The sequence below is a fragment of the Lepidochelys kempii genome, chromosome 13 (assembly GCF_965140285.1).
Source record: "Lepidochelys kempii isolate rLepKem1 chromosome 13, rLepKem1.hap1, whole genome shotgun sequence".
Lineage (NCBI taxonomy): Eukaryota > Metazoa > Chordata > Testudines > Cheloniidae > Lepidochelys > Lepidochelys kempii.
Window position 1 is genome coordinate 9,172,732 of NC_136392.1, and position 22,653 is coordinate 9,195,384.

At 40.3% G+C, this 22,653-nt stretch overlaps 1 protein-coding gene across 4 annotated transcripts in view; it reads right to left on the minus strand.

Annotated features, from left to right (window-relative positions):
- The window catches only part of CDH4 (cadherin 4), a 664,040-nt gene that overhangs the window by 223,610 nt on the left and 417,777 nt on the right, over positions 1-22,653 (minus strand). For 3 of the 4 annotated variants that reach the window (XM_073309187.2, XM_073309190.2, XM_073309189.2), the window contains 2 exons: positions 20,036-20,259; positions 4,490-4,666 (listed from right to left, as the gene is read on the minus strand). In XM_073309187.2, coding sequence (XP_073165288.1) covers positions 4,490-4,666; positions 20,036-20,259 — 401 coding nt within the window. The remainder of the gene's footprint in view (positions 1-4,489; positions 4,667-20,035; positions 20,260-22,653) is intronic. The other variant, XM_073309188.2, reaches the window with a different exon arrangement.

The window sequence follows — 22,653 nt, forward strand, 5'->3', positions numbered from 1 at the left end:
TCTCTATTAATTGAATCTCATATCAGCTTTTCCATTATTCTGTCCAATACTGTTGTCAGACTAACCAGTCTATAGCTGCCTGGGTCGTCCCACTTGCCCATTTTGAATTTTGGCACAACATTAGCACTCTTCCATTCTTCTGGAATTTCCTTGGTATTCCAAGGTTTATTAAAAATGAACATCAGTGGTCCACAAATCTCCCTTAGCCAGCTCTTTTAGAACTCTTGGGTGCAAGTTATCTGGGTTTGCTGATTTAAAAATCTTTATCCCTAGTAGAAGGACAGGTTTCAGAGTAACAGCCGTGTTAGTCTGTATTCGCAAAAAGAAAAGGAGTACTTGTGGCACCTTAGAGACTAACCAATTTATTAGAGCATAAGCTTTCGTGAGCTACGTTATTTAATATAATCTTTGGTTAGTAATGTGGGCTAGAGAGTACTTCATCAATCTCATGTGATACCAATAAGTTCAAATTCTGTCAAATGACAGTCCCTTCCTGTACAATAGGAGGAATATTCATATTCCACGACTGTACTCTCCTAGTACTAGGGTTTACTCACTCCTTGTTGGCCAATGCGCAAAAGACCGTAACTAGGAACTGTATTCAGTTTTCTTGCATGTTATTGCAGTGCGCAAACAGTGAATGACATGGGCTAGAATTTTGAATGAATTGTGGTCTGCAAGTACCTACACAAAAAGAAGTAGTTAATATTATGGGGGTTCTTTAGGGTGACAAACTAGATAGTAAGATGCAATGGCTAGAAGCTGAAATTAGAAACAATCAAATTGGAAATAAGATCCAGCTTAAACAGTGATTGTATTTAACAACTGGAACAGATTACCAAGAGATGTGGTAAATTCATCATCATCTGGAGTTGTTAAATTGAGACTGGATGCTTTCAAACAGATATGCTCTACTTCCAGCCCCCGTTATTGGGTTCAATAGTGTTCGCTTACATAGAATGGAAGGATGATTCCCTTCATTGCAGGAAGGACCAGTTGAAATTCTATGGGCTATGATGCATTAGTCCTGGTGGTCTATTCTGGCCTTAACATCTGCAAATTTTATTCACACAGGATCAGATCAATGAACTATATGGATTTACACCAGCTAAAGATCTAGCTTACAATTTGCTTCTGTACTGCTAATGTTTTCTAAGCAGCCAAACCCAAACAGACATTTGTTCTCTCTTTTATTGTATTCCTCTCGACCTAAACACAATCAAACTTCTAGCAGTTGACACATATGAACAGACTTGATGTTCCTTTGAAAGAAACAAAACCAAACCCTGTAGTTACCAGAAAGAATTCTATTCCCTCCTCCAGCCCTCCCCAGGAATAACATTGTAGAAGTTTGGGGGGATGCGGTTCTTTTTTATTTTATTTTTTCATTTTGCCAGAATGAAATACTTTAACGAGTAGAGAATTACAGCTGATACCAACTGAACCAGATAGCTCGTAATGCAGCCTTACATGGCTCCCATCAAGCTGTATTCACCTTGCTATGATTTAAACTTCATTCAGGCACAGCCTTGCTAAAAATAGTGACAAGTAACTAATCAACTTCCATAAAATGGAATTTTCCCCTTCACAATAGCAAGCAGGATTAGGAGGGAACACGAAAGATTTGCCTATGCATTTCAAATTAGTCTAACCTATAAAAATGCAAACAGAATCCAGCAAGCAGTGGGATAAAACGTACATCTAGTAGGTTGGGTCTTAATGTTCAGGTTTTCATATTATTCAACACCTCATCTTGGATATACAAGACTACTCATAGATATCATAATGGATGGACAACTTTTCATTAGCTATACTTGCATCTAAAATGTAAGCTCAGACAGCACTCTCTAGACCAAAGGGAAGTGCAGGGTCTAGGAACTACTGCTAGTTTTGAAAGCTTTACAAAACTGATCGCATTCTCTGACACGCACTTTTTTTCCACATGTTAGCTCAATGCTGTATTTCTTCATGTGCTCTTTCTGCTCTACGGTGTGAACAGATGGGAACAGAAAACCCAACACCCAATCAGCAGGAGTGTTTGAAATCAGACCAGAACTGTTCACCTAGCTTTATTAGACAGCAGAATGCCTTAGGGCAATCTGAAGATTATGTGGATTGAAATAAGCACACGGTTCTGGTCTTTGAAAACATGGGGTTGTCCTATTCTCACCAGTTAAAGGGCAGAGTCTAACTGGTGAACCTTTAACACATGCTACCGTTCACTTCACTCAACCCCCACTTATAGGGGCTATCAAATGGGTCGAGGGACTGGATGCCGCAGATGAGACCAAACACCATCAAATATCAAACACAAAAACCAGAAACATCAGGCAGTCTCATGTTCAATCAAGCTGTTATTTGTGCAAGGCTGTGACTTTCCCCTCCATTATAATTCCTTCTGCACTTCACGAGGCAGAAAAAAAATCACAGTATTTTAAATCATTTCCTCCCCTCCATGTCCAAATTTTGATTTCATTTATTTTATTTTATTTTTATTTTTGTACTACTGTCTGCACAGCAGATCTTGAAGCCATGAGGGGGTTTCTTTCTTTAACAATTTAAGAACATGTTTGCTGTGTCTAGCTGTTTTTCCCCAAAGCTAGTGTTTCTTTAAGGTGTGAATATTTACTCCTCCATACTTATATAAAAGATAACAATTGCCTTCCCTATTTGTAAACATGACTTCACATTCTGAGTTCTACAATCTTATCTCCAGACCATGACAACAAGTATGTGGGAGATATTAGCCATTAACCTACACATCTGCAGTAGGTAACCTGATAACACTAACATATGCTAAGGTTTAATAAGCTGGAGCCAAAGTCTCTTGTCACTCTTCAGCCAAAACTCATAAAGAAGTCAACGTGGGGGGACCTCTTATTGCAATTAGCCTGCTTGCTGTGTAGTGCTTAAATACTGACAGGCATTCAGAAGTAACCCAAACTATCCATTTTGCTTAGTGAGGCTTTTGAGTTATTCTCCCTTTAATTCATTTGGGCAACTCAAATTACAATCAATATGACAACATATTAAAAGGCCAGAGTGTGCCCAGATTCTAAATGCCAGGGAAGGCTTCTTGCACCCTTCCCCCATTCATGCCCCTCAGCAGTTGACAGGCACAGTTTGGTCCACAATACTGTGTTGTACATCATGGACCTGATTTGCACAAAGAGAGGCCTATGCTCTAAATGCAGTCTGCACCTACCGTCACATGTGAAATAAATACAATTGCACATACGTATGGCTACATAAATCCAATCCTTGAGTATTATTTTTCACCCCACATCACAATAACTGCAGTGTGACAGTATCTGCATAAGTGTGCAACGAAGTGAATGAAATTCAAGCCTCTTTTTTGAAAACAAAATCAGGCATTAAAGTATCTGACTGTCGATAATATTCTGTCCCAAATCACCTCTGTGCTCCTTGCAGAGATATTGTGTCAACATCACAATTGCAGCACCTGGTATTTGGTGGGTTGTAAATGTGCTTCTTTCCGACATTGTATGACTTATCAAGTTTCCTGATACTCCTGTGAGATTGAGCAAACTACTCTTTCTTCCCAACTATCATGCAAAGTCTCAGCTAATCAGTGTGGAACAGGTAATGACAGCAATTCATTTTAATCCAGGAAAGGGCTCGGCAAGCATTGTTTCAAGAAGAGCGGGATGAATTTCCTGACAAGGGATGTAAATTACACACCACTGCTTTTTCAAAATTAGTTCTTAAATTCTGCAATTATGTCACAATTTTCTTCTAAAGGAAGAATTATAAAATATCAGTCAGTGAGTCTTCATTTTATTTACATTTTTTTTTGACAGCTAGTATTTTTCCTTTCCGGAAACCAAAATCATGGCTCATAAAACAAACAGTCACATGTATTTATAATTTTGCTACATTTATCAACAGCAATCAAATGCATCCTGTAGTCCATATTTTTGTCATCCAAATGTCAGCATAATGTCCCATGGGGCTAGCTGATCTCTACGAACACCATAGTAAGGGAAGAAATGAGCAACATGCAGTGTAGGAGCTAGTTAATGAAGGATTTCATATAGCTTTGTACATCAATACCCTTCTCAGGCATGCAAACGCACATCTGGATCCTGACTCTGACTGATAGTTGAGAAAGGATGCTCAGGATGTAACACCCTTTCATACTTAGGAGTCACCATTCCTGGCTTCACACCTGCAGTCATCATCCAGTTGAGAGGGTTGGCAACCTGCCATTTTGGAGAGTGGAGCCAACATCTCCCCCCAGGATTAGCTAGAAGGAGGTGATTAAACTCCATCTGAGTTGGATTTGAGGGGAGGGAAGACTTGTATCGTAAGTGCTTTACCTCCAGGACAGACATTGGCTCAGGAAGAGAGAGAAATGACGCTGTGTTTGATGCCCGATCTCCCATGCTACAGACTTGGAGTGCACCTGTTATTGCACCAGAACAACCACATTATTTATTATTATTATTATTTCAATAGTTGCACTTACCCTAACCAACTGCTGAGGGAAGGGCCCTCTTGAGTTTTCTGGCACATTGATTGGTGGGATGACCCAGTCTCTCTTTTGCCTTCTCAGCCCATTAGAATTCTGGGGCTGGCGCCATGGTATTAAAGTGTCACTCGGTTGCGGTGCAAGATCTGTAGATGAATTTTTCTTCCCTTTTTGCTGTTTTTGAGGAAAAGGAAAGCAAAATGCAGTTAGTTTTTTCCAAGTGGGAAAAAAAAGGAAAAAAATTAATCACCACTTGGGACTATTGCCACAGTGACTCTTGCTTGCGTGGAACATTCATGCGTCGCTGTAAAAATTATTGTTGTTAAAATGAAGTAAACATTTCTGCATCACAGAAGCATAATAGACTTTATTGGCATCTTTGCTGCCACTTCATTTTCAATAATGTATGGAACTGTCATTACCAAATCAAACTGCTGTCCAGAATGTATTGTCTTCATTATACCAATTGCAGAAAGCTTTATGAGCATCTTGGATAAAGAAATCTGCAATTTTTGAGTAAATATAATCTACTGGGAAAACAAAAAAAAAAATAACAAAACTCCTCAGGGGTGTTTTAACTCCACTGTACCATGTTAACCTGCTCATTAGCTTTAAGAGAGTACCAATAACTTTTAGTATCTGGTTTTGTGGAAGTAAGCTGGCTGTCCTGACTACCTAGACAATTCTTCTGCTCTGGTGTTGAAAGGGTTCACTATCACAGATCCTTCATTCTGTACATAAAATAACATTTTTTAAACAGAAATTGATTTTGAATTACACATATGCCTTCAGTGAAGGTGCATGTGTATGTAATATTTTGCAGCCTGTAAACCATTTTCTTTTTCAGTGCGTGTGGCAGTTCTCAAGGTTTTGTGCAGGGGTATTTTGTTTTATTGCAGATTTTTATAAAGACAAAAGGTAGCTGAGATAAAGACTGAAGAATTTTGCATTTGGCCAATTTAGGAAAATTACTGATTTTCCTCCCGGCAAACATTGGCCTTTTTTTTGTTTTTAAAAAACAGAAAATGCCATTGCCATTGGTGAAGTAGGTGGAATCATACCTGAGCTTTACAAATTCTCATTAAAATCTCAGAGGGGCCATATGTGGATGTTTGTGGAGACAAAAATGATAGTTTCCCCAGACTCTCAATCTTTTTGCCATCCTCACTGCAAAAAATCAAATTGTAGAAAAATTATCAGAGCCTGGAAAGTGTGCGAGTTCTGAGAACAAAGCAAAGAGCTTTGTTATCTTGTGCATCCGGCTATATTCTATAATGTATATATCAGGCCTTCTTAAGAAGGCTTAACTTTAAGCACATAAGCAGCCTCACTGACTTCAGTGGGACTAATTACATGCAAAAAGTTAAGCAAATGCTTAAGTGCCTTGTTGGACTGGGGCCACAGAATATATTTACACATTATTGATGAGTAGCACAATAATTTTACTCATGCCAGAAAAGTTACATTGATCGGTTTATTTAATATTCCCCACTGTGGGATGCTGCATGGAATAAGATATATAGGGAAAGATTACAATTAATTGTGGGGGGCAAATTAAATTATTTAGACATCACACTACTTGATTTACAGGTGCACAGTGAGTTGGATTTGCACCTGAAAGTCACTGCTGGCACAAAAAATACGAGTGCAAATTTGGATGATGCAAATAGTGCCTAAAAATAGTTTACCCTTTTAAAATCTGGGTCTTAATGCTGGGTGGATACTGAGCTTGGCTGTGATGCTGTATTCCTTGTGCACCCAAAATGCCCACTGACCTCACTGATGTTTGACGTATTTGAGAGAAATTTGGAAAAAATGTTTAGTACAAACCTTAGAGATGAGCTAATTTTTCAGAATATTTAGCCCATTTCCGATCAAAAAAATTCAAAGTGAGAAAATTTTGAACCAATGCTAACACTGATCCAGGTAACTACAGTGATCAGCCTTAGGACTTGACATGGTCATGGTTTTGTAAGCCTTTACTCAAAAACACCACCACTACTGTAGCATCAGTACTTTGCCGATCACTACTGGGATACATTTGCAAGAGCACTAACTCTAGCAAGTGATGAATAGGGAAACAGCATCATAGTGTGGTTCTTGGATGCACTTCCACTATGTTTTAGGATAAAGTACAGGTTTCAGAGTAGCAGCCGTGTTAGTTTGTATTCGCAAAAAGAAAAGGAGGACTTGTGGCACCTTAGAGACTAACCAATTTATTTGAGCATAAACTTTTGTGAGCTACAGCTCACTTCATCGGATGCATCCGATGAAGTGAGCTGTAGCTCACAAAAGCTTATGCTCAAATAAATTGGTTAGTCTCTAAGGTGCCACAAGTACTCCTTTTCTTTTTAGGATAAAGTAGGTGCTGTTGAAGTTACCCTTAGTAAACCATTCATAAAGGACAATATTTCCAATAGGGTCCCTTCTACTTTAACACCAGAGATGCTTTTCCCTCAACCAATGACAGGAGGCAGTATTAAATAAAGAAAATACTCAGAAATATGTGTCTTTAGAATAGGCCTAGCAGATGCTAGCTATCGGGAAGTATATACATTTTTTTAAAAAAATTTGTAATTGGTTTGCAGTTTCCAAGAGGGGTTTCTCTGAGGAGCAGGTATTTGGATCAGTTTACATAATTGGCATGTGAGTGTGGGGACAGATTATGAGGGAATGGACAAATAATTGTGCTCTGCTGAGTTCACACAGTAGAATGCGTCTGAGCTAAAGACAGACTTGAGAATTAACACGAATCCCAAAGCTCTGTGTATACTGAAATAATTAGTGTCAACTCGGCAAGGCAGTACCAGCCTTTTTAGTCTTTGCTGGCAGGTGACTAGACAGTGACTAGCTTCCTTGTTGCCCTGATGATGTTTTCCTACACTAGAATAAACTGTCGACATGTCTCTGAATTTGGAATGCAGAATTTCAAAAAGGGCCTCACAGCAACAATCTTATTTATAAAAACCCAACAACTCTTTTTCATCTTCATTTGTTGATGATGTGTTCTAACGGCCTTAATTTCTCTTGTGTTGTTTAAATAAGTTGAACATGTTTTTCTGCTGTTTCAAAAACTGAGAGACAAACATTGTAACAAAGTCTGGTGAGAATGAATGCCAGACCTGTTCATTCTTCTGACTGAAATATCTAAGAATGTCTCAGGAATAGCACCAACAATCAATTATAAACACCAGTAATCTACCATGTTATTTTGAACGTGCAAGGATCTCATGCCCAACTGGAATGTAAATATGGAAGCTTAGTTATACTAATTGGTAATACAGCTCCCAATTTCATTTTTTTCGCTGTGAAACACTTTTCGCTTAGCTAAACCCTTGGGCTCAGAGATATATGAGATCTGTCTATCTAGATTCTTACACGGGCCTCATTGCCATGGTATCGGAGCACCTCACGATCTGTAGTGTATTTATCCTCACAACATCCATGTGAGATACTATTACTCCCGTTTCACACATGGAGAATGAAGGGATGGAGAGACATGCCTGACGTCACGGGGGGAGCCTGTACCAGAGGAGAGATTTGAACACAGGTCTCCAAAGGCTGAAGCTTATGGCCTAGCCACTGGACCACCCTTCCTTTCTACTCTCTCAATACTGAGAGTTCCATTTTAATCTCTCCACCACCTCATTTTCTTTCAGGCCATATTCTGAGCCTGGCTCTCTGTGCTACCTGAGCTGTGTTTGTTGCAGGAAGAGGGGAAGGTGTGACGGTGGCTGCAAAGTGGCTATTTGTACTATCAGCCAACCCTCAGCAGAATTTATGCTACTCTACACCAGGAGCTGATGGAAGGCAACAGCATTTCACCCACACTCCCTCCCCTAGCTACATTCCCTGGAGCGGATAAAGGGCCAGAATGGAATGCAGATTTGGGCCCTCATGTCTTTTATTTATGTAGGGCCAAATTATGTTGGGGGCAGAGGAAGCTGCACAGCTATAAACACAGGGAGAGATGCTGCCTCCTCAGCGTGCTGTCCTCTCCTACAACCAACCAGCTTTGTGGTTCAGTGAGGATGGGATGTGCAGGGGGCAGTACCCCACTTTATCATCCTTGATGGAGCAATGTATGCCTTTGTGGTGCAATCCCTGTGTTCCCCCAAAAGCAGCGACTTACGCATGTCCCTAACCTTTGTGCTTGGGATGCATATAGGCAGATGGTCACCTTGTGCTCTCCCTACCCCCATGCAATTGAATAAGGGACAGGAACAATTTGCCACTTACTTTGGGGCCTCCATTTGCAATAGTATCATCTTTTCTCCTGCTGATTCTCTACACACTTAGTGGATACAAACTCACTGTGACATTTTGTCCTTTGCGGATCATTACTCTGTGCTAGCTGTTTATAGGGCCCCTAACAGGTTGGCATGAGTGGGATACTCCATGGTGTATTTCAGACAGATTTAGGGGAATTCCCTGTATCATGACCACAAGAGGAATGAAAACAAAGTCCTCTGGACTATATTGACACTGCACCTCATTCTGCAACAGGAAGGAAAACACATGCCAAACCAGGAATCTAATTCTACTTTCTGACAGTGGTTTCTTTCCATCCTGGATGTTATGAGGTGGCATTTAAAAAGTTTAGTGCTGTGGTCCAGTGCTGTACACTGAAGCTATAAAGGAGGCTCTGTAATTCAGTAATGGCACCTCTTTCCTTGGGACACTGACGCATCAGAGAAGTAGGTCGGAAGAAAATCTTGGAGTTGGACCAAAGCCATTGAGTCAAAGAAAGGAGACTGAAGACAAAGTATGGGGCCAAGGGAAACCTGTTGCAGGGCAGACTAAGCTGGAAAGCAAATTTGTTACGAATTCAGAATTAGTGTGATTTGGTGCCTTAATAGTCACGTTTCAGGAATAACTGTACATACGTGTAGTTAGTACAAAGGTATCAGGGCAGATTTATTAAGAACTGCTCCTGAAAGGACTGTGAAGCTAGCAGTTATCTGTATTGTTTAGATAGTAAGTTCTTTTGGGCAGAAACCATCTTTTTGTTCTGTGTTTGTACAAAGGGGTCCTGGCCCATGACGGGAGCTCCTAGGAGCTACTGCACTACAAATAATCATACAGGTGAATTTTTTGTTAATAAAGTAACATTTCTTCCTATGTAAAGCCAAATACAATAAATCAATCAATCACATTTTCAGTATTCACTGTGCACTCCCATTATTTTAAAATGGGGCAATGGTTCCCTTCTCTTCCACAGCTTGATCAGGGAGGGCCAGAGTCCCACACTCTTAGGCTGAGTAGCCCCCTAACTTTTCAAGCAGTCCTAGTAAAATCAGTGTGTGTGTGTGTAGCAAAGTTGCCATCCCAGCCCACCCCCTTGTGTCCACATGTAGCGCTGCAGCAACTTTTGCCTCAGTTTCCCCCCCAGTGCTTTGTCCTACTTCACTTGTAGGAGTGGCCTGGCCCCCCAACCAGATCACTTTACAGTGTCCAGCCCCTTCTTGGGCCTCAGAGCCTGTTACTAAACTCCATCCAAAACTATGAAAACAACCAAACCTTCAGCCAAGCCACCTCTTCCTCACAGACACACCTCAAATGCTGTGGTCTTTCCATGCCTCCTACGCCTGGAACATCCCCACTACCCAGGGGCTAGCATACTTCTCCCCTTTCTAAGCAGTTCAGGCGGGTGCCGCTCATCAGGGTTCCTGCCTCCAGTCAGACCCAGTTCATTCTGGGAGTAGCCAGCTCATTCTGCTCTTCTCCCCTTTCTGAAGTTCAGCCTTCTTCCAGGCTGCCCGTGGAATAAGAACTCCCCACTTCCAACTGGGCTCACCCAGCTCTTTATGGAAATCCCCTAGCACTCCCCCTCCTGGGTCTGATAACTAAGTTGAGCCACCTGATCTCCAGCAGATGTGTGCATGTGTGGTTGGGGGAGATAGCTGATCCATTGCAGGCTAAACCCTTAAAGGGCCAGCCAGCCTGTGATAGTGCATAAAGGTGGCAGAATCTGGCCCTACATTTGTAACAAGGGGAAATGCCCTCTACATTCTGTTTTTTCCTTTCAGCATATTTATTGTTAATAGGTTTATAAATTATCCCACAATATTTTCACTTTTAAAATATACTATTACTTGTTAAGGGCTTGATCCAAAGCCCATTGAAGTCAATGTGTGTCCTTCGATTGATGTCAATGGATACTGGGTGAAGCCCTATGTGCTAACAGGGTGCTCAGAACTGAATGGGATACAGAAGGCAGTGTCCCTGCCTTCCATCTTTAATATTAGACAAACTCCTTTTGTTCCCAGGACAATCCATGTGTCAGCACCTGGTCTCATTGAAGTCCATAACTGGAGCTTTGTTACTGACTTCAATGGGAGTAAGTCTGGGTCCCATGTTTCCTGGTTCATTCTCACCTTGAACTTAAATGAGTGCAGATGTATAGCCTTGTCTACACCAGGTATTCTTCTGAACACTGGTATTTAATGCTAGTGTAGATGAGACTCTAGGTGACTTCCGGAGTTTAAAACTAATTTGTCTACACTACGGACCTTCCAGTGGCACAGCTGTACAGCTGCAGCTGCGCCGCTGTAAGATCTCCTGTGTGGCCGCTCTATGCTGGTAGGAGAGAGCTCTCCTGCTGGCATAATTAAACCACCCCTAACGAGCGGCGGTAGCTACATCAGTAGCAGAGCATCTCCTGCTGACATAGCGCTGGCCAGCTTTTGCCAGTGAAAGTTTTGTTGGTCAGGGGTATGTTTTTTCACATCCCTGACTGACAAAAGTGCTAATGTAGACAAAGCCTAAGCAAGTTTAGATGAAGCTTCTTAAAACACCAGAGGTTCCTTGGAGCCTCTGGCTTTACTGGGCTTCTGCCTGTTTATCTCTTGACTTGAACTCAGAGATTCCTCATTTTCATTTTGCATTGGCTGCAAAGGCCAGGAGCACCCACGAGGGGCTGATGGCTGTTTAAATGCTTGCTGTTGTTAGTCTGTGGCTTGTCAAACTTTAATGGGTGGCCTGTTGTGCTAAGCTCAATGCCCCTTTACAAAACAGACCTAAGAAGGAAATAACTCCCAGAAGATGAACGGCACTAGGGATTCCAATAACCACAATTACCATCTCAGATAGCAAAGAGAAAGCTGTGCCACAATCTTTTCACTAGTCCACAAATAAAATCAGTGTGCATGAAGTAACACCAGCTTTCACCTTCCGCTACACTTAGCAGTAACCAGTCCAGCCAGCTGGCACCTCTCCCCTTCCAGCCAACCTGTCTTTGATATCTGTCAGCCTCTGGCTACAGAGACATCTGGAAGTTATTATCCAGCAGAGCGTATCACAATCCCATTTACATAATATAATATAGTTTGTGTTCCTGCTTAGCTGAACATTTTGGATCGCACTAACATTTGGGTAAATAAGCCGCCATTCTCTGCATATAAATAATATTGTGCTTTAAGGTGTATTCTTTAAAGATTATTAACTTTATAGCGATCAGCCCTGGAAATGAAACATTTCCCATTCAATGCTGAAATATATTACTCTTGCTTCGTGAATAAACAATAACTGTGGTGGGAGGAGAGGGGAAAGTGTTTCCTTTCCAAAATATCAATATTATTTATGACTTGCTTGTGTTTTTCTGATTTGTTAGTCTTATTATTTTCATTGCCTCTTTATAGCTTTGGGTCATACACATTTCAGAAGATAAATAATCTGGTTTTTGTTTTGTTTTTATTGTCAAACCCTATATTTTACTGAGGTTAGATTTTTTTTAAAATAAATGACAAGTCTCTGTAGAACAATCTTCAATCCAATCCTCCAACATATCTCTCTTCTTCCTGTACACCAATTCACATTCTGAAAGGTGGCACCATTTCCTTCCTTGCAGCATATTTCTTTAAAAGTATTTATTCTGAAGCATTGTAGCTGGTTTCCATGGTAGCTATGGGAATGACAGCAGAAAATGCTATTTACCAAACCACAAAATAAAACAATGAAAATATATCTAAGTTCTTTAACAAGGAGAAAATGAGAATGGTGCTGAATAAACATTTGCATGAATTATGTTCTGAGACGACAACATTTTTGTTGACATCAATGATGGTAGCAGAGGAAGAATCAGGCCCTTTTCTCTAAAATACCGGGTTTTTTTACCTTTTGATCTTTTAGCGATGAGAGTGATTTCATTTTGTGTTTTCACGCAGCCTAATGAACGGTTTTCAGAACAAAAGGAGAATTTATTTTAGGGTAATTGATTCTTTTGTATTTAGGTCATTGCTGAATTTGCCAAAGTTGAAGGCAGGATGGGAAATGTAGTAGACGGATGGCCCTTCTTTTTTAGACCTCCTTCTACTACAGTCAGTTTAGTTTAAGCTGTTGTGTTGGAACTGTGCAGGTGAGGAATCCAAAATCTGTTTTTCTCGGTTGTTTTCCTATTGGAAAGTCTATTATGGCTACTTATCAGCCATATTTACAAATAGTTGTAAGCTCGGTGGCAAATTTAATCAAAGATAGATTCACGTCACATCCCATTAGCATCAAAGCATAAATTGCTATTCATGAATGATTTTTGTGTCAAAGTGCTCTGAAAACTGGCATTTTAGCAGCAAGATGTTCCAATGTGCACAGTACTTCAGCAGGGGCATTAAATTAATGTGTTTGCAGAGAAGCCACTAATTGACAATAAGACGTGATTTTGGCAGTGTATTTCCACTTTAAAGATAATGAACAGCGTTCAGATACAGCGAAGATCCCCCTCTGCTCCTAAAACTATATTAATAATTTGTGGTGCAAACAGGAATAGGGGGAACCAATTCCGCCCGGATATTTCAAGTGCCAAATCAAGCTGTTTGATCATTGCTATTTACAAAAGCAAACAGTGGAATCTTAGTATTTGTGACCTTTATCAAATCTGGCTACACACAGTCAAGAATGTTATGTTTGGTTAGAAACTCATTAAACAAAATTATCTCTCCGTTTATAGAAATCGTACAATTACAGTATAAAACATTTTTAATTAAATCAGCTAGTTATGCAAAAATTCATTACTTACTTTTTTTTATCAAGTAACAGTGTGGCTGTATAGAATAGATCACATTAGAGTCAATTAGTAAGAAAAATTGTCAGATTTGGCAAGCCACACAGACTTGTAGAACACATCAGCTGACAGTCAGGAAAAAGTTTGAGTGAGATTCTAACAGAGCCATCTCCCCTAAAGGAGACTGTGCTCTGCAAAATGTGCACACATGTATTATGCATGCCAAATCCAACACTGGCGTGAGGAAACTGGTGCGTTTATGTGACCAAACTGTGCTACCGGCTGTATGCACATGCTATTCGTACTGAAAAATGGTGTATCCATGCAAATGTAGGATTCTGCAGTCGCAACAAGCGTGTGTGCATATTATGCCTCTGGCTGGTTGGGTAGGCTTTTGAAAATTTGGTTCCATCTAACTAATAACTCAAACACAATTAGCTTTGTGGAGAACTACAAAAGCTTCTTCACACCTGTAAACCAGTTTAGGAAAGAAAAGTAAGAAGTATATCAGATCCATCTGAAAGCACAAGTGAGAATTTTGAGGTAGGCAGAATGCCCATCAGCCAGTCTCCATGATTCAAACCCACCCCCTTCCAATGGCAGCAGTGGGCAGGACAAGTTTTATTACCTTGTTCCCATGTGAGTTAGTCCATCCCCCATGCATGGGGGAAGAGACTGGTGTGGGAGAGAGGGAAAGAGAATGAAGCTGCATTTCCCCCACACATTCTGCGCCCCAGCAGTGTGTACAGCTCTACCCCAGCTTCTCCTGCTTGGGATCTTCCCCACCCCATCCAGAGAAAGGTGTGTTTCACTGCCCCCGAACTCATCAAAGGCACACCCTGGCTGGCGATGGCATAAACAAGCCCTATTCTGAACAAGTCTCTTTTTAACTGTTGAGGTATTTCAATCTTTTACATATGTAATCCAGGGGGTGGAAAACGCTTTAGACTGTTAGCAAGATAAAACTCCACAGATGATAACGTAAGGGCTGTGTCTTGGGAAAATAGCCTTAACAGTCAATTGGCACTGATTCCACAAGATTTTCATGTTCACGGTGTGTAGCAGCAGATTCTACATCTGGTTCTGGAAAGAACGCCAAAATGAGATGGGACGTAGCACAACCTAGGCAGGGCTTACGTGAGTATTGGTTTTTTAGAGACAGACATCTCTACTTTTTTGCTTGTGCTGGTGCATATGCATGTATTTGCAAGGTTTTAGTTGCACAATTTCCATTGACTTCACAAAATCCCTCTTCAGTTATGAGAATTTGGAAGGACAGGGCAGGAAGACAGTAGGATTTACAAACAGAATAATTGAAGTAAAAACAGATTTCTCCTTGGATAAGTTACTGACAGCAACAAGGGCTGCTTGTATCCCCAACCCCTTCTGTCGTGAACTCTCTTCTCTGTTGCCGTGTTATCAATATTAAGGTATAGAGTGATAATTACAGAAAAATTAAATACAGTAATGAAGAGAAAACAATCCGTCACAACTGAGTTCATATGTTTCAGCACATATGTATAAGGGGAAAAAAAGTTCAGCTTGCCCTTTATGGGCCAAATCCTCAGCTGGTGAAAATCCAACATAGGTCAACTGACTTCAAGGGATTCAAAGAAGTGGGTGGAGAGGACTGGCATGATAGACAGCGATGAGGATCTCAGTAACTGCACTTTGTATAGACTGGAAGGGGAGGTGTGGAAGGCTAGGAAGTAGATGGATACAGAATCATCCATACTCCTTAGGAAGATTTCAGGGTGTGCACATATGAAACTTAGCGTATTCTGAAGACTGACATCTTCTGCTCTATCACGGTTTACAAGCATATAGTTTTCGTCTTTTGCAGTTGGTTAATTGAATATGCATTTGATAGAAAAACACAGTACATGTTCTTAGCAAAGCCAACAATGCATAGCTAATTCCAGATAAGCAAAGCCAGCAAGCTGACTTTATTTTCTTCTAGAATATTATCCTACTCAAGTTTATCTTTTCATAAATGCTGACGTGAGCTATAAGGGACTAATATTAGTTCCATAAACAACAATTTCTTGTTTGCAAACTATACCCACAGGTCCCATTGACACTTTCAATTGCAACAACAGCCAGTCAAATGAGAACAGTGTGAAAAACTTTATCTTAGTATTTACTGTTATGCTAGAATATCGCTCAGTTTTCTCTGGGGTAATTCAGCACTCCAGTGGGAAATATGTGACCTCATTTGCATTTTCTAATTGAATTGCTATCAGGTTTCCTGCAAGACTGAACAAAAAGAAGTTCCTACAGTTACTAACACCACTTGCACTCACCAGAAAAAAGTTTACCTTCAAGCAGTTGCTAAGAGAAAAAAAATTCTTTATGGCTCATAAAATGGGTTTTATACTTACCCCCAGTTTTATCACAATCTAATGAAACTTAGATTCTGTAGTTAAAATCCTTATATTACAGAGGTGAACACGGAAAATGTGTTGGGCCAGCGATGCCTAGGATAAATAGCTGCTACCTCACATTTATGTAGAATTCCTTATTGATCCTTCAAGAATGAGGTTATGTTATCTCCAAGATAATTAGCAAATTTTAAGGGTGTAAAACAAAAGAGAGGAAACAGAGCCATAGTGTAACCGTTGCTCAGCTTTCAAAACATCAGTTTTCACCAAAAGTAACCATGCTGCTGTTACTGAGCTACACGGATAACAACAAAATCTCTGGTTTCAGAGGAGCAGCTGTGTTCGTCTGTATCTGCAAAAAGAACAGGAGGACTTGTGGCACCTTAGAGACTAACCAACGTATTTGAGCACAAGCTTTCCTGAGCTACGGCTCACTTCATCGGATGCATGCCGTGGAAAATACAGTGAACAGCTTGCAGGTAGACTGCTGCAGCAGCACAGAGCCCTTGTGAATTCAATGGCAGCCTCACTGCAGAGCAGCTGTCTACCTGCATGCTGTCCATTGTGAAGGCTTCTCAAATACCATGATGTTTCTGTCTCAGCTCCATCTATGGCCCCTGCCATCACAGTATCTGAGAGCCCCCCAGTCTTTAATGAATGCATCCTGACAACACTATAGAGAGGTAGGGCCATGCGATTATCTCAATTTTAAGATAGGGAGCTGAGGTACTGAGAGACAAAGTGACTTGCCCAAGAGCCCACACCCAGAGAGCGCATGGCAGAGCAGGAATCTGATCCTATGTCTCCTCAGTTCCAGGCTAGTGCACTAACTACTAGATCAACCTTCCTCTCTGTAAAGGTTGCACTGTAGTAACCATTAAGACAAGCTAACTTTTGAATGGTGCCCACTCCAGGTAGGCCAATCATTTCCTTATGGAATTTTAATTCATTGACAATTCTGAACCAAATTTTGTTTCCCTCTTCAATGAATATGCAAGTGGGTGGGGTGTGGATGGGAATGGGAAGGGGCGGAGAAGCAGAGGAATATGACACTTCTCTTTTGCCCAGTATACCTCTGCAAGAATTAGCCACAGTTGGTCTGCAATCCCCAAGGAGCATGAGGAATTACAGGTCAGTGCTAATTAGCCCCAAAGGGAGGTCCGTGTGAGGGATAAACGCGAGCAAACTCTGACCTCAGGGGGCTGGATAAGAGACTTAACACCAGCAATTTTTAAGTATCCAGGAGCTACAGATCACCTACACAAAATCACTCAGATTTACAAAGTAAAATGGATTATTTTGATTGTCTACACCAGTGTTTCTCAAGGCAGCAAGTCGGTCCCTGGTATTAAAGAGGTTGAGAAACACTGGTCTGCACTGCAATACAGATCACACGTAATGGTTTGTTGTTCTCAAGAAACATTATATATATTTATTTGAAGTCTTGCAGGCGAATCAGAAAAGACCCTAAAACAGTTTTTATAAAAGCACTTTTGATTCAGTTGTATTAGACCTTGTAACAATACATTTCAAATCTTTTCCCGTAACAGCCATGAAATGCTGTATATTAGGGTCATGGCCTGAAACTGGATATTGTTGGTTTTTAGCACCACATTGTTATCTTTGAAAATAATCCCATGATGTTGCTCCTTTCTTTGGTAAACAAGTCTTATTTTGCTTGCAGAAAGCATGAGGGTTTAAATAAAATACAAGTCAGATGCCTGAGATGTGGCACAATAAAACTGTCTGTGACCTTGTCATTAGTCTTGTATTCCACAGTTTTTCAGCATCAAACTATACACTAATAAGGCTTTTAGAAAGGAATGATATGAATTTTAAAAAGCTGTTGTTCGTTCTATCTTGAACCACAGTTCAGTTTATTTTAACATTAGAGGAATTTCCAGTCAGATATTTTACTAAAGCAGAAATGTGCATTCTCTGGGCTTTCCCAGAGTGAGAAGAAACTGGAGTACAGAAGCTGCATTACTTTGTTCCCCAATATTTAATCACTGTTAGAGAAAATGGGCTTTCTTTTGCGCAGCTTTGTGATGAATAGATTTTTTTTCTTCAATTCCTAGGCAACTCTGCATTTTTTAAAATCGCTTTTAAGCTCAAACACAAAATGAAATTTTCCAAAACTTTTAGCGAATCAAAAAGTAAAACAAAATTTGTGCAACCTCAAAATGAAATATTTTGGTTTGATTTCAAGAGTTTTATGTATTTTCGTTTGGATTTTCTAAAATAAAATTAGAGGACATTTTTGAAAGAAAAAGTCATTTTGAACCAAAACATTTAAAATGTGTCATTTGGAAAAATGTCAAAATGAAACAGTTTGATTTCTTAGGATTATTTTTTTTTCAACTGAAACAATTCAGTGAAAACAGCACAAATTTGCGGAACATTGAGGTGTATCTGCATTTTTCTCTGAAAAAGTTTGCCCAGCTGGATTCTTTTGTTACTAAGTGGCAGATACAGCTGATATAACATACAGGGCGTAGTTATGTCTTGTACAAGACAGAGCAATGCTACGGAAGACCTAGGAGGTGGTATATGTACATGGCTCAAAACCTTGTGAAAGTTCTGGGGTGAAAACATTGGGTGGCTACAGAAAACAACTCCATCTAAGTGCTTTCCACCATGTTTCCCAGCAGGTGAAAAAACTGTCCCAGAAAGGATGGGAAGGAAGCAGGACCGTGACCGCCCAGAGAGGACTAGGTGTACTTGGGGAGTCAGAAGCACCGTCATAAAGCACGAAGAAGGATTGTCGCCTCTCTGAGCTGCCCCTGTGGTGGGGTGGCTCTGTACCATTGTCATCTACGCTACAAGCTAGGGTTGTGAGTCCCTTGCTCATGTACACTTACTCGCACTAGCTCTCACTGAGTTAGCGCAGGCATAAATAGCAGTGTCACTGCAGTAGGGCTGGTAATGGCAGTGGAGGCCATGCATGGAACTGGTAGTTTTCAATACGGCTCAGCCATGCCTCTGCGCCTGCGGCTACCCTGCTCTTTATACTCACACTAGCCAGGGGAATCACCCTCACTCATAGTGTAGAAGTAGCCTAAATTGCATGACGTAGTCCTCAGGCTGCAGGGCAGGGACTGTTCTTTCTTTTTTAGTCACCATGCACATCTATGATGTTAAATATATAATAATGAATACACCTGAGATGCGATGTCTCATGAAATTTCCCTTAAGTATGTATTGGTGGCTTTTCTAAGGCTTTGGAATTGGCCTGGGTTATTTAACTCCAGGGAGGAGGGATGTTGATGCTCAGCAGACTGAATGCCTGTCACAACGGTGCCATGTTGTGCCTGGTTGCCCTTTTGGCCACTGAGGGCACTAGACAGTGTTGCTAATGAGCAGAAACAATGCTCCAGCCCTTGTTGTCTTGGAAGAAAACAAGCTAAAATCTCCTCTCTTGATCCTCACTGTGGAGACAGACAGACAGATTGCTCGTTGCAAGAAACTTATTATTATAAAATCACTGCAGAAAACTTCCTGGGTCAAATTCCCCTCTCAGCTGCACCAGTGGAAACAGAGTGGTGTTAGTCCAGATTTACATTACTGCTACAGAGCAAATTGTGACCCTGGGTGTTTTGAGAAAAGGTTGCAATTAAATTCTGGAAGGCAGTCGGGCACGGGGTCTTATTGCTATTCATTCATTCGAAGGCCGTATTTCGAGTGGAGGGACAATATTAACTGTAAACAGCAAAGAAATTCTAGTAGGAAAAATTCTATAGACTAAAAAGCTTCACGATATAGATCAGAACCAGCTGATCACTTAAGACTATAAAAGTATGAACTGAGGAGTTTATTCTCCTCTCTAGTAACACTAAGTGAAAGCACATGTGTCAGCAGGAGAATATACTGCTAAAGAATTGCTCACAAGATGTTGGCCATAGCTTGTGGCACTTCCTATTTGAAAACCCGCCCTTTAAATACAGTTGTACAATACATGAAGTTCACATTCATATTATGTGCAACTTCTTTAAGAAATAGTAAACGTAATGGGAAATAGGTCTAGGTATACTTAATCCTGCCTCAATACATGGAGATGGCCTAGGTGACCTCTTGAGGTCCCTTCCAGTTCTACGTTTCTATGATTCTATGAAACACCACAAGAGGCAATTTTAATCAAGGAAAGACAGCCTTAAAGGTCTTTACCTTGTGTCCATTGTGCTGTGATTTCTCCCCAACCAGTAATCTGACCATTGTTTCCCATCTCTCTAGGGTCTGGTGGTCCCACGCAGTTACCATAAACATTGTCTGTTTCAAGGGGATTTGCACCTGGTGGGCAGCATATATGGTCCCATCTGTCCTCACTTTGAAGTCCAAGTTGTTGGTTTCGTACCGAATTCCGTTCTTCCCGGGACAGGCACTAAATTTCACTAGAATAGGAGGCAAGAGACAAAGAACATGCACATCAGATAAAAAAAAAGCCATTGAACACAAGTTTCAGACATTTAATTTTCAGACGTATGCTGTCTCTCTCTCTCTCTCTCTAATAACCATCAAGGAAATGATTTAACCGTTTCTTTGCCCTTTCAGGAATGCTCTTGTGCTTTATCTCTATCCCCAGGGAAGAAGCTGTGGGCCATTTTTAAAGTATTTGATACAGTTTCATTCGATCTAAAACACAGCTGTTCCCCATTTCTACAAGTGGATTTCTCCCTTGTCACTGTTATCTTTTAAATTCAACTAGAGTCTATTACCCCACTGTGGGTATTCTTTAGACAAAATGTATTTTTTCTGCCCAACCCTTCAACAATTTACCTATGAGACAGATATGTATAGATGCTTAACTAAAATTTAAACACCTGTAACAATTCCATTATCAGAATAATAAAAAATATTTTTTACACAAAGAAAAATTTTAAATATATCCCTCTGCTGGAGTCGGATACACAGAGAGAACTGTAATCTCTCGCTGATCTGACTGTTTGGCATACTACAGTCAAGTGAAAGAGTTGGAACTCTGAAACAACCTACAAACTGCAATGTACAGTCTGTCTGTCTGTCTCTCTCTCTATATATATATAATCAGATCAAAGTTCTCTTACTTATAAATCTTTGTGTATTTTTAAGTAGAATTAATTTAAAGATGTGATTGAGAAGCACTTTTATGCATGCCAAGCTGAATATCACAAACGTTAGGTTAAAAACAAAACAAATCACCCCATATTAATTAAGCAACACAATCGACTGATTAGATAAGATTTGAACCGGCAAAGCACAATATTTTTGACTGCTCCAACAAGCCACCAGAAAAAAAACATACACCCTATCAAAAGAAACACATTACAGCAGCGAAAACATTTCCAGTGATTGCGAATGGATATACAGCTATCTGTCTTAGGTACTTATATGGCTCCCATCACTGTTGTATGCAAGCACCTCACAGTCTTTTATGTATCTATCCTCTTAATACCTCCCAAGAGGTAGGACAGTGCTATTATAACCCCTTTTTACACAGGGAATAGAGACAGAGAGACACTTACGATATGTCTTCATAGCAAAGAAAAACCAATGCTCCTGGGACTCATTGTTGCGTAGACTTCCGGGCTCAGGCTGGAGCCTGGTCTCTAGATCCCTTGTGGGAGGGTCTTGCTGAGTCAGCTGGCATGGGCCAGCTGCAGCTTTTTCTTTACTGTGTAGACATACCCTTAGGGTTTTGTCTAGGCAGGGACGCTCAGGAAAATTAATCCAAATTAACTAAAAGGTATGAATTTAAGTGGATTAGCTCAGCGGCATTAAACCCCTGTGTGGATACTCTCATTCAGAATTAAATTGGCTTTAATTCACGATAGCTTAATTCATTTTGGAAGTGAATTAAACTAAACCAAATTGAGGACTCTTTAATTCTGAACAAGAGCATTCAAACATGGGCTTTAACTAATCCACTTTAAATTCAGACTTTTGTTAATTCAGATTAATTTTCCTGAGTGTCCCTGTGTAGACAAGCCCTAAGTGATTTGCCCAAGGTCACACACAAAGTGATGGAGCAATGAACTGAATCCAGGTCTCCTGAGTCTTAGACTAGCACCCTAACCACTGGACCATCCTTCTGCTGCATTATGCACAGTGCATCTCTAAATGAGTTTAGTATCGAGATCATTTCATAACTGTGCTGCTTACAAAGGCTTTCCAGATTATATATTTATTTAAACCATTTTAGTATATTTTTAAATCTATATGCTGTTGGAACTGTCAGCTAATGCTGCCATAAATTATGAGGCACCAAGAGCAAGTGTCACATTTTGCTGACAAAAACACTGGAAAAAGTTACCTAGTATTTAAAAAAATGTGGGTATCAAAGCAATTATAGTGGGAGGATTTTTTTAAAGCAATTTCACTGTCACCTTTTGCATGATTTAATTACTGTTTATTCCAAAACCCAGAGGGAAAAAGCTCTTCACTGTTTTGTTTTATAAAGTGTGTTATTCTGTGACTTCACATTTCATTGTTGCTTGGTTTGCAGTACATAACTTTTATGCCGGTCTCATCTGGAATATTTCAATTCAAACCTCTCCCCAGTTATCTGTGCCTCCCTCCCCCGTGACACTAAATATTTTTTCACATAATAGGAACGGCCACCTTCTGCATTGCTAGAAGTTCAAACAAAAATAATTACTTGGTTTGTCTAAGAAATAGAGTATCGCATTATTATAATCTTTATTTTGGTTATTATGGGTACGTAACTTCGAACAGCTCTCTACAGAGGTTTGGAAAGGGAGGCACAATCCCTGCCTTTAAGAGTTCACAGTCTGCATCAAACGGACACT